The sequence below is a fragment of the Gallus gallus genome, chromosome 10 (assembly GCF_016699485.2).
Source record: "Gallus gallus isolate bGalGal1 chromosome 10, bGalGal1.mat.broiler.GRCg7b, whole genome shotgun sequence".
In the NCBI taxonomy this organism is placed as follows: domain Eukaryota; kingdom Metazoa; phylum Chordata; class Aves; order Galliformes; family Phasianidae; genus Gallus; species Gallus gallus.
Window position 1 is genome coordinate 13746808 of NC_052541.1, and position 19408 is coordinate 13766215.

The 19408-nt window shown below is 39.7% G+C and overlaps 1 protein-coding gene across 4 annotated transcripts in view; it reads right to left on the reverse strand.

Moving 5' to 3' along the window:
• The window catches only part of AGBL1 (ATP/GTP binding protein like 1), a 325974-nt gene that overhangs the window by 110283 nt on the left and 196283 nt on the right, over positions 1-19408 (reverse strand). For all 4 annotated transcript variants that reach the window (XM_025154074.3, XM_004943855.5, XM_425080.7 and 1 more), the window contains 3 exons: positions 16796-16925; positions 12051-12182; positions 8680-8856 (listed from right to left, as the gene is read on the reverse strand). In XM_025154074.3, coding sequence (XP_025009842.2) covers positions 8680-8856; positions 12051-12182; positions 16796-16925 — 439 coding nt within the window. The remainder of the gene's footprint in view (positions 1-8679; positions 8857-12050; positions 12183-16795; positions 16926-19408) is intronic.

Below are 19408 nucleotides of genomic sequence, written 5' to 3' on the forward strand. Positions count from 1 at the left end.
TTACACAAACACAAGTTATAGGGTTTGGTACAAAGCTGCCCAGGTAAAGCCCAAAGGCCTATGTTGTATAGGAGGTCAAAACTAGAAGATCTGATGGTACATTCTGGGACCATAAGCTGAAATAAGTGTTGTGGAAGAAGGGGAAAAAAAAAAAGAGAGGAAAGATAACACTCTTAGTACAGCAGCCTAGCACATACGAAAAAATAAATCTGGATTGGGAACATAAAAGAGGAAGAGACCAAAGAGACAAAAATTGGATGAAAAAAAAGAAAAAAAGGATGCACCTACAGATTTCAAAGTTGGTGAGAATGAATAGATCCAGTTTGATTTCTTTTTGGCAAGAGCAAGGGACCTGCGATTGGATCAGAGAAGAATAAAGATAGCAGCAGATGTGGCAGAGAACAACAGATTAAACAATCTGGGAGCTACGGCAGCTGTGAGAAGTATGATGCAGAAGTCAGCAAAGGGACAGAATGGAGAAAGAAGTGAGATCAAATTTCAATGTATAGTTTACACTCGGTATTGGATAGCATATCGAACATTACTAATATCAGTAGTATCAACTAGTTGAGCTCAATGCTGCAGGAAATCCTGTGTGGGAAGATATTATGAAGGGGATAGAAAAGTGCCATAATTATTCACAAAGAAAGTTGCTCATTATCATTACTACACTCTTGAAATAATCAGGCCTCATGCTGCAGCATATGAAGCAGAAGGGAAGCAGGTTGGGTGGGCTGGTAGGATTATTTCTTCTTTTCCATGTCTTAGTGTAATCGAATCAGTTGCACTACAGCTTGGTTTTGTTCTCTTAGGAGCCACAAGGAACCAATCTCTGTATGAGGCAGGATACCTGATCATATGGACCAATGGTCTGATCTAGCACAGCAAATGTTACGATACTAAGAGATGCAAAATCAATCTTCGCAGAAAAGCCTGTGTGTAAAAGACTTTGAAATTTAGATGCTTCTAAAATCCATGCAGAGCAAAAGACAAACGTGGCTCCTTTAGCCTGTGCTTTTGCCACATCCCCATTCTTATTTTCCATGCCTGAGGAGTTCATGATTAGACTATGAGCTTCATCAAAGGGCAATTTTCAGCTGCCAAATAGATTTGTACAATAAATCCACATGGGACCAGATTAACAAGCAAGAGAGACATCAGAAATCAAAAACCTAGCTGCTGTAATTCCACAGAAAACTTGAAAGGATGATGTGCAATGATATTTAGACTTTTAAAGAGACACTGCTAGAATAGTACAAATAGTTTTCATTAGGAATTTTGCTTTTCTGTCTCACTTCCTTCCCAAGAGTTCTTTTCATTAGGAGACTTAAATCCCACTGATATTCAAGGTTGCACCATTCAGAACTGTTTAGTGGGCTTCAGTCGGAAGAGTGCCATTTCATCCAGAAAAAAAAACACATACAGGTGTGTGTGATTGCAATTGTCTAATTTGTGTCACCATTAATTTAATTAATAGAAAATTAAAGTTAATCTTTAAGAATATGATTTGCTTCACTTGTGTAGTTTTGTTTGTTCCAGTAGTTTGTACTGCGAAAGTAGTTAGGCCTCTAACAATTCTACATCTGAAGAGATGCCAGATACTCAGCTACAACCTTAAACTGAATAAACAGGATTTATAAGTGGGCCTGACCACAACTTGACAGTCATTTTCAGCCTTCTGGCTATACAAAATACAGTTTAATTTCTGAGTATGGCATCAATGATTTAATTCTAGGAGATCATGCTCCTCCTTATAGCACCTGCAAGAAACCACTCCCTCGGCTGACAATGTGATCACACTTTTTTTTTATGCTTTCACATAAGCACACTGGTTTTGTTCATTTTCAGATGGTGCCACAGCAATAGTCTCTTGTCAGCTGGCTGAAAACATGGGGATAAGGCATGAATCCATACCTTGTTCCCTCACAAAGTGCAGTACGTTTTCCACACGGCCACAAATGCAACTAACTACGAATGAATTTTTTGTTTCTAACATCTAAGTTGTCTGGGTTTGCAATGTCAGCACCTGGGAATCTTTGATCTAATCTCATTCACAACTTCTAGAAAATGGGCATGACAGCATACTTGCATTTCTGATTCCATGTTCTTTATTTCCCTTCTAAGGAAGCAGTCTGATAACCCTTTAAAATCTGTACCTCTTCCCGAGAATATGGAAAGACTGGGCTGCAACCAAGCATGTACGAAAGCTTAAAAGTAGTTGAAGGAGAAAGATCTCATATCAAAAAACAAAACAAAACAAAAAAGCAGAGATATCAGCTGTTTACAATGTATTGGAATGGGAAATAAAGAGAAACATCAGCATTCAGAAAGGTACAGAATCAAGGTAATGTCTGTTTTCCTTTCCCCAACCCCACAGAATCTGATGTGTCTCTTGGTTTAATAAATAAACCAGCTCCTAACTAGGAGATGCTCACATCATTTGCAAGTAAAAAGAAAGGATTGTGGGGATTTGTTGAAACAAACACTTTAAGACTGAGTCCCAAACAGAAGTGGTAAACATCAGAGCTAAGGCAACTGTTTCAGTTACATGATTGTGAAAAAGAGTTGAGAGCAAGAAGGGAGCACACGAAGGCTCTGCTTTGTTATTCTAAATACATCTATGCCCAGTGTACCTCTACAGTACTAGATGCTTCCAACTCTGCAGAGTCAGATCTGCTATGATCTCATCCCATCATTACTTTCTGTTGTGATGAAAAAATAAAAAAAACAAAGCAATTACAAACCACAATAAGGGATGGGACCTGTTCTCCAGTTACACTGACAGACAGCCCTCAATAATCTATCAACAGCAGAGACAAAGGAGCTAATTTAAGATACTATTACTTCCAAAGGGCTCAGACTGTGCTAGGCTGCTTATTTAGGAGCTGGAGAACTAGAGATTCTATTTGATCCGCTTTGAAATTGGTTCCAAAAGGCAGAGAAGTTAGCTGATTTTTTCATTTCTCTGTAATTCAAGACCACATATATTTCTCCTTTTGTAACATGTTTATATCAACAAAATCTGGGTTAGGATATAGCGCTCATTTTTTCTGCCAAGTCTGTGGAGAGTTCTCATCCAAGACTTAGCTCATCTGACTCAACCCAGCCTAAGAGGACCAGAAAACACAAGTTTGTGGCTGCAAGCCACAAGCCATGGTGCTGTGCTTGCAGACTAATCATTATGTTGCTCTGGCAGTCCAAGGAAGATGAATGCTCACTGTCTCCTGGTTGGTTTGCTCCTTCCCATGTGCCTTTGCTCATTTCCTAAATGCCATTAACCTTTACATTGTTGTAGTAAGTGAAATCGTCAAAAATAGAAGGTACAATTAGAATATCACAACTTACTGAAAAGGATTGGTGGGCACAAAAGGAGTAGGAAGATATAGAAAGCAGGATGCAAACTTTTGCAATGGGTATCAACTAAAGGAAACATAATAAGCAGAAACTTAAATTTAATTCTTCAACCCTTAGATTACTACGAGATAACTATTTTTTTTTCTCCTATACTTTTCTTACTATTACAGCTGCTTCCAATTCGAGCCACTTTGGACCAGAACTGGAAACAGAACTACGAAGAAAAAAACATTCTTCTGTATTTCTCAGCATCTGCTTTTGAACGACATGCCCAGGCCTCCCAGATTTTGCTAAATGTGCATTTTAGAGATGATTTTTTGGAAAGAAGCCTCTGGATGTTTGTGAAACTTACCCATACTTAGGAAAAGTGTAAAACGTGGGAGACAATGGAAACCAGAAATAGGAAAAGTCTCAGACTTCAGAGATGATATAAACAATTTACAGGAACGTGCATCAGAAAGCACAGAATAAACTTCATCTCTTTTCATTTTAAATCTGCAAGTACTTATCAAATATGCTCTGTGGCAGGAACACTGCTGCAACCATTTCTGTTAGTGCCTGAATGCTGGCAAAAGTCCAAATTAAAACTATTTGCAAGTTTGTGCACTAGGCGTCCAATTACAAGAATGATATACATCTTACTGGCATACAGAAGCAATGTTATGCAACTGCAAACTCCCTCGAAACAACTCAATTTCTGACTATTGACGGTAATAAACTGCTTATGAATAAGGCATACATAAAAATTCCTCAGAAATATAGTAGGCAATAGGCAATAATAAGGAAGATAAAGAAAATCTTCCATTGCCTATAGATAACTATAAAGAAATAGTGCTGTAATTTCAGGGACAAATGATATATTAGTAACAATTTGGTTACTTTGGGCAGAAATGGGTCAAACCAGAGCAGTCCACCTCTGAAAGAGTAGCAAGAGGAAAGGCTTTCATCCTGGCATACTGCTTTATTTCTGCCACACTTTCATAGCAATTCACTGGTTCATTACTTGCATAAAATATTTCAGTAAATGCTGGCCAGGTTACAGGGGATGGACAATGGCAGCTCTTCCCATTTATTAGACTCTCATCTCTGCAGTAACTGTACAAGGGGCCGGGATGCAGAGCTTTTTATCCAGCTCTGCTACTGGTTTATCAGCAGCTCCGTCCTTTTATCCCTCTGTATTTAAGTACTTCCATCTCTGAAATACAAACTATTGGCTCTGATCTACCACGAAACTTACCTTGGTTTTATGCCAATACAGCTTAAAAAAAAAGATGCAATTCATTCCCCTACTAAACAGAACGAGGCAGACTTCAGCAAGATGGCACATGATTTGTGGAACACACACTACATGACTAATGACACATCCTCACTCACAAGAAGATGGCTCACAGAACCTTCAGGGACATTTACCCTCAATTTATTTGGGGTGAGTTTTGTACACATGGGGGCTTCTAACAGTTAAGCAGGCCATGACTTTTGCCAGTTACTCCGGCCAGGCTCTACCTGCCAATTGCTGCTGTTTCATCAGGCACAATTTTACCTCTAATTTCACCTCCTGTAAATGACTGGAGAGGATGCAAGCAAAACCAAATCAAACCAATCAACAACAACAAAAAAAAAAAAACAATTTTTCTCAAGCTTTGTTTGGTATTCATCACCTCCAGCCTGCTTTGCTTCACCACTTCAGTGAGCCGAGTAGTTGGACTCAAAAGAGGAAACACTTTTTCACCATGAATATGGGTTCTGTGGCAGAGCACTCCTGAAATTCCCAAAATCCTCCTTTCAACAAAGGTGTTTTGAACAACTATCAGCAATTTCTTATGAACATACGGCAACTCTGCTTGGTGCTGCTCTCCCTAATTCCAGCATTTCTGCAAATGGATGGCTTTTCCCTCTCATCAAGTCCGGTGATAGAAGGTGGGGCCTTCAATTCCCCTAACTCAGAAGCACCAGACTGGACAGAATTAATTTTTTTCTATACTCTCCCAAAGACTTTCTTCAAAAAGGGATCCATGTCACCAGTAAAATCTCCTTCAAAGGATACTGTCAAGATATCTGGAATAATTTAAAAACTCATTTGTTACTCCTTGTTGCGCATATCCCTTTGAAGCAAGAAGCTTAAGTCTATTTACATTAGTCCTTCATCTCCTCCACCAGGCACAACATGTCAAGGAAAATGCCTTTCCAACATAGCACGTACTGAGAGAGCATGAAGCTGAGTTTTGAGATTTGCTGTGTTGCTAATATATGTTTTGGAACACAAATGTATACAAGGAACAAAATATATCAACTTGCAGGATGATGAATACAGTCAGTAAACTGAACAGCCCATTGCAGTATGTTACTATAGGGGTCTCAACTAGTAGGCCAGGTAACAAAGAATCAAGAGGAATAAAGTGTAGCACAATAGGATATGGTAACAACAAAGAGATATGCAAGTTTAAAAATGAATCACAAAAAAGAAACTCAGGAGAATATCTGTAACTGTCAATGCAGATTTGATTCTTTTGGGACCATGATTGCTCCCGATTGTATGAGTAGAACTTCTTATAGTACAGCCTTATATTCAGTATTCTGCTAACCAAATAAGACAAAATGGCTCAACATCCTGGAAAAGGAGGACAGCAATAAAAACCTGGAGGGTAATAGTTCCAATGAGGGAGCAATACAGACTGCTTTCACACCGGGAGAGAAATGACAGGCAGTTTCTGATTACCTTTTGTTTTGATTGTTAGACCATAAACTGGTAGAAGTAGGAAGGAGAATTCCTTGTTGAAATGGGCCTCTTTGTTTTAAGCAGCTTTCAAATGGAGACACTGCTGTTCTAAGACTCAATTGGACAATCCAGACAAAATGAAAGAGAGTCTGGATTTTTTTTCCCCTTCTTTTCTTCTTCCCTATGTTGAATAAAACCTTAGATAAGATCAATAGTTTCTTTAGTTTTATGTTTCTCTTCCTTAAGGGTAGATGGCTTATTGCATTTCCATTGATCACACAGACAGGGAGATTCAACAGAGACAAGTCATCTTTTCTTTTGCTCTCATTTCTGCCCTCCCCTGTACCCATTTGAAATCAAATGACTTTTAATCGAGGCTGGGGTCACAACTGTTTCTCATTTACATATCACTAGTAACAAATTCATGCCTTATTTTTCACTCACTGAACTTCTTTGGAAATGAAAGTCACATTTCTATCCAAGATATGCCACACACTGTGCCTCCAAAAAACTTTAGGAACTTCTTTTCTGGACTCTCTATCAGACAGGCTACCTTTTGGTTTAACTCAGCCCTCCTACAACATTGCTCTGTGGTGAGAAGGAGCTCACCTGATAGCCCTGTGCATTTAATATTTAAGCCTCTTGCAGTCTCTATAAAGCTTTCCTGTTTTTCCTAAATCCTCTGCAAACTCCCTAACAGATATGTGCAACTTCAAGCACAAGAAGCTTGTATCTCAGTTTACAGCCGGCAAAGCAGCTACATTCACCATTACTTTCACCACTTTCAAGCAGGAAGAAAGTCAAAGATCAGGATCCAGACCTGCTATCAATACTACTAGAAGTCTGACTACCAGCTTACTAAGTGGTGGTGGATTTGGGAGACTCAAGGAAGGCGGCCTGAATGAATCCACACATCTTCACAGAAGTAATGGTGGAAATTTCTAAAGCTACTATATTGCCTGAATCAACTCATACTTACACAGAAATACAGGGTACACACAGCAACGTATAATTGGCTAGCATACAGAAATCATGCGTCTTGCTCGCTAGCTAGTACAGTAGCTAGCGTAGTACAGTATTAATCATCACACGGCTTTTTTCACTGTTCTTCGTATTCTACTGTCTTGATCTCTCCCCAGGCTAGCTACCCCCTTATCTTAACTGAAGCCTCAGTTTTTCTTCCTGCTTTGACAGCTTCAAGGCCTCAAAGCCTGGGTTGTGCACACAGCACTCGAGCTCACAAATTCTTGCTCTCTGAGCCACCCTCCTACAGGAGACTGTTGCATAAAACACTTGAAATCTGCTGGCACGACTTAAGCAAATTTGGGTTCAAGATACTAAAGGAAGTAGAGAACAAATCATTAGACATTGATATAACCCGATGTCCAACCGCTTTTAGATGTTACTCTGATTATCTAGGAAATGAGTTAAATTCTCCATGGAGATCACTAGAAGTTTTGCCATTAACCTTAGTCAAGGTAGAATTTTTCTCCACTGTCTAAAGGAGATTTAAAACCCCGCCACAACCCATGGTGCCTATTAAAAACCCATTAGCACTTCTCAGAGTAGGGAGCACTAGGTGTAATCCTCAGGGAAGTTATATAGTCTTTCTTTAAACTGTCTTCAGATATTTCTTCTGCCTTTTCTATCTTGGAAATGATGTGTGTACAGTAGAACATTGTTAAAACAGTAGTTGAGTACTTGCTGGCTACATTCTATGGAATGTGAAAGGATTAGTATAGAGCTTGCAAAGAATAATAATTTGAATGTCTTATTAATTGTCATTTGTAATAATGGCTCTTTCCTTAAGGGTCTTTTCGGATCCTTAACCACATATTAATGCTGTATAGATGAGGATTGCTCCCTAGTGGGAGAAATAAGGTGGAGCATGGAATCCCTTCCATGAAAGCAACAGGTTTGGGAAAGGAACAGAAAGAATTCACCATTTGAGTAACTGGAGAATTATCAACACCTAAATACAATTACCAGAGTTCAAACTGTGTACTGAAAAAGTGTCAAGAGGCTCCTGTTTCAGATGCACTCAGCACAAGTACAGTCCTTCCCACAATATCTAGAACCTCATTTGGTAAGAAATTTAGATCCATCTAGTTCACAGTCAGAGCCGTGGCTTGAGCTCATAGATTAGCTACCTTTGGCTGTCAGTAATAGGAAACTCCGAGCACAAAATTCTCAGTGCAGGCTCTTAAGTTTAGCCAAGCAAATGCTCAGATACACTGCAACAGAAAGTATACAACTCCTAGTATTCATGTTAATTACCTGAGACCTATTGTGAATACCATTAGAAATACATGATCTGCATCATCTCAGAAACACTCCTTCCTTCAGCTCAATGCTTTTGGCATTAGACTGGAATTTCATGAAACCTCATAGCAAGGAATCTACTTCTCTGGCACAAAAGATTAAAAAAGTGAGGGATCATGGAAAGATTTAACTGAGAAGAAACTCAGAAGTGTGGCTACACTCATATTGTAGAAGGAAGCTGGCAATACCAACCAGCAAGAAAACAGCACTCTCTCTTTATTCTTCCATGCTCATGAAACACACATTCGAAGGAGTGTGGCACGTAGTTCTTTGAAAGATGTACTCACTTTGTAGAGACCGTGGCTGCAGCCGCAGTACGTGCTCTCCATGGTGTAGCTCCTCAGCACACCCATTTCCTGCCACACCACCACCCGGGCCGTCGACTCACGGGACTTTTCTACAAGGAAGCTGCAGCTGCTCATGACAAACGCAGGGGCCACTTTGTCCAGGATTTTAGGAAGAGTCTATGAGAAAGTATCAGCAATGAGAAAATGAATTGAACAGATGTACGTGCATTTATATCACCCACACATCTACAAAGAGACCTATGCTTTTTCAAGTGCATATCACCAAATCTATCCATAGAAACTGTCGCTGTGATAGTTCCAACTAGCGCTAAACTGGACTCACCTTCATCCCAAGTGAAATCATCATATTCTCATGTTTTATTGTGGGTATTTTTTTCCTCTGTCACAGACAAAAATGCTAGAAGTACATTTGGTACAACCCATCCAAAATGAAGTATTTGCACATCCAATAGTTTTGAACCTCTGAAGTCACTTACAAAGCTTTATTTTCAAGCTGCTTCAACATTAAGTACATTTTCCTGTTCTGCCTAGAGGGCTGCAGTCATAGCTCAGCACACCATGTTTCCATTCTCCCCTTTCCAGCTCCTCCCATTATGCATTCACAATTTGACAAGGGATTTGACTATAGGAGGAATTTTGTTTGAACACAGCACACAGCAGAGAAAGGGAATGTGTAATCCCACTGAAGGTCACAGATAATTATAGGAAAATAGAGCTTAACTTTTAGCTATCTTGCATTGTGAAATAAACCAAAATATTCTCATCTAGGATCAAATGGTACATTGGATACACCCCATATAGAAAATAACAATGAAGAGTAAATATGAGAATTCAGTAAAATTACCTCTTAGCTCTGAGTGATTTTCTTATTCTAGAAATCAGTTTTCTCAGCAAGAGCCTATAAACATTCCTAATACACTGCGCCATCAAGTATTTCTATCAATGTGGATGCAACACTTCTTCATGCTATCTGTAACAATCTATACTAGATACATTAACACTAAGTGTGCCCTGTGTAGAAATCAGGCTTTTACATACATACACACATACATGCATATAACTTTTAGTGCTAGTATCCCGGTATATGCCCAAAGACCATCTGGTCCATCTTGTGAAGAGCAAGTAAAATAAGAACACTCATTATTTCTTTGATGACAGCTTTCTTAAACTTCTGAATGGAATGGAATCATACAGAAGGAGTTTCTGCTCATTGCTAATGGCATTTACCCTCAAATTTCATTCAGTTTGGGCGGTGAAAGCCAACCAGCTAATTTCATTTTCCAATAACAATCAGTGAAACTGATTGATTCTAAGCAATTCTAGTTCCACTCTGTTGAGCTTTACGTCATAGCTCTGTACAGGAATACATGCTTTCATCAAAATTGAAAAAGTAATGTTTAATAGCAGGTCTTCTCTTAAAGTGTGACTGATGTGAATGATAAAATCTTTGGCCTAAACTATTCTGCAATATCCACTGCAAACATCTTAATCACACATACCTCTGTAATAAAAAAGTACATGCTATTTTCAGTATATTCTATCTACAGCTGTGAATGGACCCTACCAGTTCTGTAAGGTACAGACCTATAGATCCATAAGGTCCACTCATCAGCTGAAAAAAACTGATGAATAGAAAGCTGGAACAAAGCGAGAGATTACATTTCAAATCTGAGACCAGCATGAGCCTAACTCTTAAGTCAAGATCTGCAGTGTTCTGTTAGGAGCTACGGCATTCCTTTTCCTGTGATAATACTGAACAGAGGAATCTTTAAAATTGATTACTTGCTCTGGACTAAACATTCACTGCTTCTGAATTGCCTTCAAAATACAATTTGCTGCAAAATACTATGATTCCATTCAGCACTTCCAGGTTTTCCTGTAACTGGTTTAAAAATACAGCACAGTCACCCAAACAATTATAATCCTGAGCATAATCATTACATCCAGTTAAACTGTGAGTGAAGGTCCAGATAGTTTTCATTTTGCCCTTATCTGAAACCGCACACAGATTTTTGTAAATATATACTATGAAGTACCATAATGAGATCCCTAATCCAGTTTAGTTTTTAAAAACAATTGAAATTATATGCATAATCAATCTTTTATATTTGATTAAATAAAAATGCTGGCAGGTAACAGTAATGTCTCTGTAGTCAAGACTCATTTAGAAGCATTAGCAAATCTGAATTTAATATTCTTTTCATTTTACCAGCTTTCACTGGATTTCACACTAATAGTTCTTTCTTCTCTGCTTTTCTCATTAATTATCTTTCAATTGTATTTTTGGGAGGGTGAAAACACATCTTTTCAAAGGATTCTTTTACGACAATACGTTAGTATAACTGCACACCCAGTCTCTCATACAGCTGGATTTCGCATGCACAACAGCAGGGGTGCTGCCCCTCATACAGAACCCTGTCCATAAACCTCCATTCCCATTTGGTCAGAATGGAATTAGGATTCTTTACTGATGTCCCTTCAGAGATTGCTGTCAAAGGGGCCTGGAATGGCAATTAAAAGGAGAGATCCTGAAGATGGGTTTTGCGATGCCAATGCTACGCAATTTGCCTCATCTGAGGCCAAATACTAGAAAGTAACAACTCTTTCTCCCATGAATTGTCAAGGGCTACAGCAAAGGCTGTTCAAAAATCACAGTTTTCTCGAGGTATTTTGCTCATGTTTTTGGGAAGTAAATCCATTGTGGAGGCCAGGATCATCCCCAATTACTCATGGGAGGAAGGAGAGAAACTTCCCATATTGTGCAAAAGGGAGAATTCTAATCACAAAATCTTTCACCCAGGCCACTGCAGATTCTTGGACACCCTTGGAGACTTGCTCTTGGTTCCTTCATTGCAGATTCAAGACAGGCACCAGATGCTGCAAGCAGCATTTGAATTCTGTTTGTGTAACAGTGAGCTATCCTCAGCCTTTTCAAGCTCCCTGAATTCAAATACAACAAGCGATGTTCTGATTGTAAGCCCCCTTCCTGCTTCCCTTGTGAAACAAGTGTTTCCACAGGGATTTCTCATGAGTTGAGGGTGAGAGAAGCACATGTATACTTGGAACTTATAAAACACAAAAATACAACATTTCTATTAGTCAGCAGCTGAAGACAATAAAACAGCATCTTAATAAAATAATGAATTAGAGATCCACCTATTGACAATATTCTTGCAGATATCTGGTGCATGGAGATACTAGGAATTATTTGAACCTTTCTGGATCTCCACTCCTCTGGAGTAAGAGAAGTTTGCACCTACCCACAGAACTTGTGATCTGACCTCATCTTAAAGAGAGATGTAGGTGCACATACATGCCAGCAACTGCAGAAAGGAACAAAGCGGACCTACCCTGTAGCCAACATCTTCTGTGATAACTGCTGTGTCAACCATGCAGCCTGCTTGCCACAAGGTCTCCTTGATGCTGCAACCATAGAGGAACACATTCTTTTTTTGGGAGTGGCCATGGTAGTCACAGAATACCTAGGGAGGAAAAAAAGGCAAGATCTTGAATACTGATGTAAGTTTCCTGGTTCTTCACAACAGACATTATAAACACTGGAGGATTATAAGTGAGGATTTATATTTTTTTCAGTTCTCTTCAGACAAACTCAGAACTCTGGGCCAAGCCTATAATCAGCATCAAACTTCGTTAGTCAGCTGTACCTTGCTTTATCTATTGGATCTGACATGATCTCATGAATCCAGTGCATTTCTGTCTGCAGCAGAAATAAACATGACACCTGTGCAATATTCCATGCCAACTCGGGAACCTGAGAGTTCATGGCAACTTATGATACAACAGAGCAATTTGTCAGGCTCCTCTGACTTCTCAACTCTAGCATTATTCTCAGGAGATTTAAAAACTGCACCTTTCCCCAGTAATTAATCGCCTTAGTTTCTTTAAACTCAAGAACTGTGCTACACGATGTATCATATGTGGTCAGATCCTTACATGAATTCCTGGACATTGAGCACAGAGCATTATCTTTGTGACAAATAATCTGATTCCATACTATCTAATATATCTATTTAATCCACCTCTCATCTCAGCTATCATATAAACTAGGTACAAGGTACTTTCCAAATTTTAATGGAAGTTTTGATTACCTTCATAGGCAGATATCAACTCCTACAAAAATGAAAATCACGATTTAATGACCCAAGAGGTAAATATTGACCCAAGTGTTAAATAATAATCAATCTCATTGCCCTCTGAAATATGAAGTCAATGTAGACACTGCTGTTACATATATTCTCCAGGTCTTTATCAGGAGAATTCAGAAATCTGTCAATGAAAAGACAAGGATTTCCAAAGAGAATAACTGGTTCATTATAAAACAATATTCAGTGTTGATTAGAAAGGAACTTCATGATCTCATTTAAATAGTTTTCTGAGGCATATATCAGAGACAAAGGGACAGGTGTCAAAAGGTAGGGAAGAACTATGGATCAATAAGAAAAAGATGAGGGAGAAAAATATGTATTCTTATATATACATAGACAGGAGGAGAGAAACAGATGGAGTAGATCAACTTCTTCCACCAACTGTTAAGGCGAGTTTTACCCTGGTATGCTTATTTACTGGTTACACAGTAACTAAGTTTAGCTGCAGCCAGTCAGGAAGTTTAATTATCTAGGAACTGAGGATTCAAATTCCTCCAGCTGCTCTGACAAGCTGTACATTGACTGGAGACGCTAAGGCACACACACACAAAGATTCATCCCACAAGTCCTAACTAACCAGGCAGTTATAGCTACAGAGCATCGTGAGCTGGACAGGACCTGCTAAAGGATCACCCAGTCCAACTCCTGGCTCCACAAAGACCAACCAAAATTCAAACTGTGTATTGAACCTTCCACACATGACCCTTCTCTGAGGGAGCTCAGTGCTGTTCCTTCTGGTCCTGTGGTATTACCAGAGCGCAGCGCTGAACCCCTCCTTCCCGCCAAGCCCCTGAGCCGCCAAGCTGTGTGCGCACACAGGGCTTATGCAGCCCTGCACTGCAAGCAACTGCCTGAAGCACAGGGAATTATCCAATGAAGGCCCCTTCCAAACAGCTGCACTTATTGGTTCTTTTAATGACAGGCATTTTTCCAGTTAGCGTTCCATCTATGCTTCCAGCAATATAGTCATAGATTAGTTTAACCACAGGTACCACCTAGAATTTACTCCTATGAATATCAAAGAAGATTTTATAGCTGTGGTTCTATTTCGAGGCAGAGATCCCAGCTCAACCGGGTATCAATTACCTGCCAATTTACAGAATTACTAACATGCAAGACGCATATATTATTACCTAAAAGATTACTTATCGGAAACCACACAGGGATGATCAGCTGCTCAGATAGCTGTGCTGCCTGATAAGTAGGAGGTCTATAATTCTGCATCTCAAGAAACCTGCCAGTGAGTCTTTAAGTGACAAGTCTGGAACAAGCCTTCCATATTAGTAAAGGATTATAAAAGCCAGGCTCTGTAACACCACTGTTTCATGTCATGGGATGTATCACTGATTGCCACTCACCTCCACGGTGGAGAAGTCAGTGCTACTGGAACTATTTCCATTCCATTTGTGCATTGCATAGACCTACATTTTAATTAATGCTGCAGTTATTCTTAATGTTTATGACAAATTGTTTTCTTTACAATACATTCTTCTGCTCTATTATTATTCTATAGAGTAGCTTAAGCCTCACCATTTAGCCAAGACAAAACTGTACTTTGTAGTTGCAGCACCCAGCGCAGAACTTTTCTTGGGTTATGTCTAGGCAACCACAAGGCAAACTTGGGACCTACCTATCCTTTTTTCTCTACTCTATCCTTCTTGTAAGGCTGGGACACTAACACACAGTCAAATTCCAAGTCTGGTGCACACTGGGGTATGACTCAAGATACACATGCAAATTTTTATCTATTTTGAGCTATGTACCAGCATTGAGCATCATAAAGGTAAGGACTGCTTTCAAACTCAAAAACAATCCCCCTCATGACTCACTGAGTCAGGAAGCTTTTAAAACAAAGGAAAAGAAAAATAGAAAATGGATGCAAAAAAACTCTGTTGGCAAAAAGAACATTTTCAAAATTCTTTATTTCTTCAAAAAACTCAATTTTTCCTCAGTAGTGTTGTGAGAGGACCCAATCTCAGAATCTCGAGGTAGACACATCTAGGATTTTTCACTCACAGTACTTGCAGTCAGATCTGTTTCCAAGCTTGATAGAATACCTTTGAAAGCAAACACTGCTTTGTATCTCCTGGTCCCTAGGAGCTTCTCTCTGTTCCCTCCAAAAGTAACTTGCTCTTCGCTGCAGCTTGATCTCTCTGTATGAGTTACACTTTTCCTGTTGCATACTGCAAATGCATTGTCAACCATAACTTGCAAACTAGCATTTCCTCACCACAAATGCTCAAAGCAGCATCTCCTTCCCCGTCAGTCCCACCTGCTCCCAAGCTCGGCTCTCTCATACTCTCACTGCTCTCAGTTGAAAAGAAATCCTCCACAGTGGAGAGCTGCAATACTACAGTGCATCCCATCCAGCCCCTTCTTTTACTAGGGTTTCCAGAACCAACAAGAGAAGCAAAAGAAAAAAAAAAAAAAGGCACTTAGAAGGCTGTTTTCTATGTCTGAAGTTACCAATTAAAATGGGCTTGGTTCGAAAGGCTGTTAACTTTAAAGTTATTTCCTTTTCTCTTTCAAGCAGCTTTTCTTTGCTTTGAAGAAACTGCTTGCGCATCATCAGGATAAATGAAACTAATTCACTCCACAGAAATCATACGGCTATCAGTGAACTTGGCTTCATGACATCTTGGCAGTGAGTGCAGGGCAGAAGAAACCCAGCTCTCTTCTGGTGTGGGGAAAAGGCATCTGTGAGCATGTATAAACCAAAATCAATGTACTCTTCAAAGGCAAAGAAAAGTCAGTTTACCACGTCTGACATACTGCCTGTGACTGAGAGAGATGATACGATCAATAGTCTTACTTCACTCAGCAAGATGAAAACTTCCACTGGGTGCATGTTCAACTTCATGCATCTGGGTATGACAGAAATGGTTCTGATAAATTTAAATAAAAAGGCTCCAATAAGATTAACACAGTAAAACAAAACTGATCAGATGTAGCTCAAAACCCAAAGAAAATGTAGGTGAGTAAACTCTCAGCTGCAAGTTGAACTACGAGTAGATTCTTTGGAGTGCAGAGCTGAACGTCAGGGCTGTTATTTAGGCCAAAAGTAGCATATTTTAAAAAATTCACTTAAAGAAACTCACAGACATTTTCACCTTGTTTGAGGTGAAACTCAATGGTCTTTGTGTGTGTGTGCCTTAGCATCTCCAGTCAATGTACAGCTTGTCAGAGCAGCTGGAGGAATTTAAATGCTCAGTTCCCAGATAATTAAACTTCCTGACTGGCTGCAACTAATGGTCTTATCAAGACCAGAGCAAACGGTGCATCTTTGTACATTACCTGCCTAACTGGGGCTATAAGAAGCCAACTTGCCAGTCCATCCACTTCCATTCTGTTCATCCACATTTGAAATTCTCAGCGTTTTTTATCCTGAGGTCTCGGAACTATTCATTCTACTGGGCATCAAGACCAAGCAGATGGGGATAGATCCCAGTAGTATCATCCCTCATGAACTTCTGGCAGTCCCCCCAAAAAGTCATTTTCTTCTCACTAAAGCAGCAGGGAAGTTCAATCATTTTGAAGACTAACTCCTGTGTTTCTGTGATTGCACAGATTACTCCAGCTTGGGCTTTTGCGTGATGCATTCAGACTACGTCTTCACAGAATTTCTCCTGTCGTTGCCAGAAAGACAGCAATAACCTAACAATATCTAGCTTAGCTGAAGTACTTTGAGGATACTAAGGAGCTTTAAAGAATTCATATTCACATTGCAGGTGTGCAAAGTCTCTGAAGGTTGGAGTCGGTTAGAAGATTCAGTAGATAATCCAAGACTTTCAAAAACACTCCACAACGATGAAAGTATAAGAGCATAAGACACTTTCCAAATCTCTCTAGCCATAAAACAAGACTGTTCACACAACCGCAGTAAGCAATCTGCACACAATAACCCACAGAAGATAGTGGGAGTTACTCACCAGAGGGGCCCGGCCGATGCTGCGCAGATAATACAGAAGACCTTTGGTGTGGTAAATTGTTGGATGAAGCTGAGAACTTGGCGCCAGCCACTGCCTGTTCAGATCATCTCCACTCAAGGAACAACGGTGGCTGAAATCACAAAGCAACACATCACAAACCCCAGTAACAAAAGTTGATTCCAAAGAGTTCCTGATTCTGGCAAGACCTGGCACAAAGGTGGGGAACGTCAATTAAAATACAGATCAAAGGTTGTTAACATTGGGTTGGAATGAATCAACAGTCGGTACGTTTCAGAGGTGCGTACCACATGCAAATTTTATCATTTCCTTTCCTTGCAGAATTCACACAGTTACAGCCCTGAAAATAAATGCAGATTTTCCTTTACCTAAGTACATACACAATCAGGACTACTTACAAACAAAATTATCTTCGGAAACACTCTAAATTCTGTGCTATCTACAAAACTCACCCAGCTTACATGCAGCAAAGGCTTCTCAAAACCTCCACAGCAAATAAGTACATCCAACTCCTACTCATTCTAATTGAAGACAGGTGCTTGAATCTCTTCGACCAGTCTGAAATATGTATGCACTTAAATGAGATGAGCTGGATATCTCATTTAAGCTCCTCCGCTCATGAGAAATGTAGCTATCTGAAGCACATCAAGAAGATCTTGATGCATGCTACATCATTATGTGGAACAATTACCTAGATTCACTGCAAAGACTGAATAAAAAGCTAAATAAGGATCCCAGATTTGCACTGAGAAAGTGTTTTCATTAGTTGGCTTGAAAATATTCTGCTCCTGACTCAGTGATCAGTGAAAAATTCTGCAGGATATTTCATTGTAAGGAGCAGTACATCATCGTAGAATTTCGCAAAATCTGACTAATTTCCCTCATTAGTGACTGTGTGCACTGCAGAGCCTAATTATTTTAAGTACTGGACAAATTTCTAGCTACAGAGTTACATCCAGCTTTGCTATTCCAGCCTGCTAGTAACAGAGTAAGTACAGATGTATTCCTGGGGACACAGTCTGGTGGTCTTTAGGCAGAATCTTGCATTGCAACTGTGGTGCATTGCATCCAGCAGCTTTGACATTATCAGTGCCTTGCAAACAATGCTTGCAGAAAAAAGGTCTTAAGGCTGGAACACTTGAAAAAATACTAGAAACGATGGAGAGCTGGTTAAGAAAGGAAAACAAAGAAACAATAAAATTCACTAGAAATGTCATACGTTTTTAATGGAGAAAAACAAGGTCTCTGATGCCATCTTGGGGTTTCTGGCAACATCACAAGACTCATTCTGACTTCAGTTCCAGTGTTACCTGAATTCCCTTCTTTCTTCATAACCCACAGCTGCTGCATCACTCATTCTGAAAGCTGGAAAATGTTACCAGTAGCTCAAGCAGAAGTCACTGAATGCTTCTACCAAAAATTCTACGTGAAAACATGACCACTTCTGTTATGCTTCTTAATAGCCCTTCAGGCAAAGTTACCTGTAGGCTCACCTCTCCTGACTTGCAGGACAACAGATGCTCAGCTGAGATTTACAAGTGCATTTCTGCCAAGAACTTGTGTGCATACACAGTTTCCTTCCAGCAGGTATAACTCCATTTTAAAAGTCGCTAAACAAAAAGCCACTTTGTTAATATAAATTATTTTTCTTTCAGAACACAAGAAGAAATACATGTTCTCTTAGAAAACGATGCAAGAAAAACTCCTAATCAACTCTGTTGCATTGCAGTGTTCCTCACTGTAGCACCTGGCTCTGCTATGGCCTGTGGAATGAAACGTAGTGCTGGTTCACAAGCACAGTTTCTACACAGCATGCTGACATATCCATAGCTCACAGAACCCTCACTCTTTGGACAGTCTTCACTCTGCCCATGTTGTAATTTACCAATTCCATCTTTCTGATAAAAAAGGAGGCTCTTCCTAGAGGAGATCCGCTGACAGTTCAATTGCCCCATGCCATTCACAGGCAAAGCCAAGAAGGAAGGTAAAATCTCAGCAAGTAGGCAAGAACTGGGAGGCAAAGTTCAGTTTTGTCCCTCCAATGATTAACATTTTTGCACATTTAAATGACCTTTAAATATTAGCCCTCTGTCTGGCAGCTTGTAGCAACAACTCTGAAGGAGATGCAGAACTTTAATTAAGAGACACTGATTTTTCCAATCTCGCTCTCTCCCCCTCCGATCATACTGTTAAAGGCTGTTTATTTTTGGAGATCCCCACCAGCTCTGTTCCCTTGTTTCTCTCCTTCTTCTCTTCCTCTCCTAATAGTGATGACATTCGCAGATAATGGTTTTGTCCGTTATGCTCTGCAACCAAGGGTGAAGGTAAAATATTAAGCTGATCTCAAGTGCTGATAGCAAATAAAGGGACTGGAAAGCTGAGACTGGCTTTCTACATTTGGCAGGATTTAATGAAATTCACTTCTCAAATCAAAGGCATTTCTCACAACGTAGTTCCAAGCTATTATATTTGCTTTAAATGCTTTATGTCTTCTCTCTTTTGCAGCACTAGTGAGACAATGTGACAGCCTGGATGGGACTACGAGCAGCTCAAACCAAGTGTTGAAAATGTCTGCCACAAGGAATTCCAATAAAG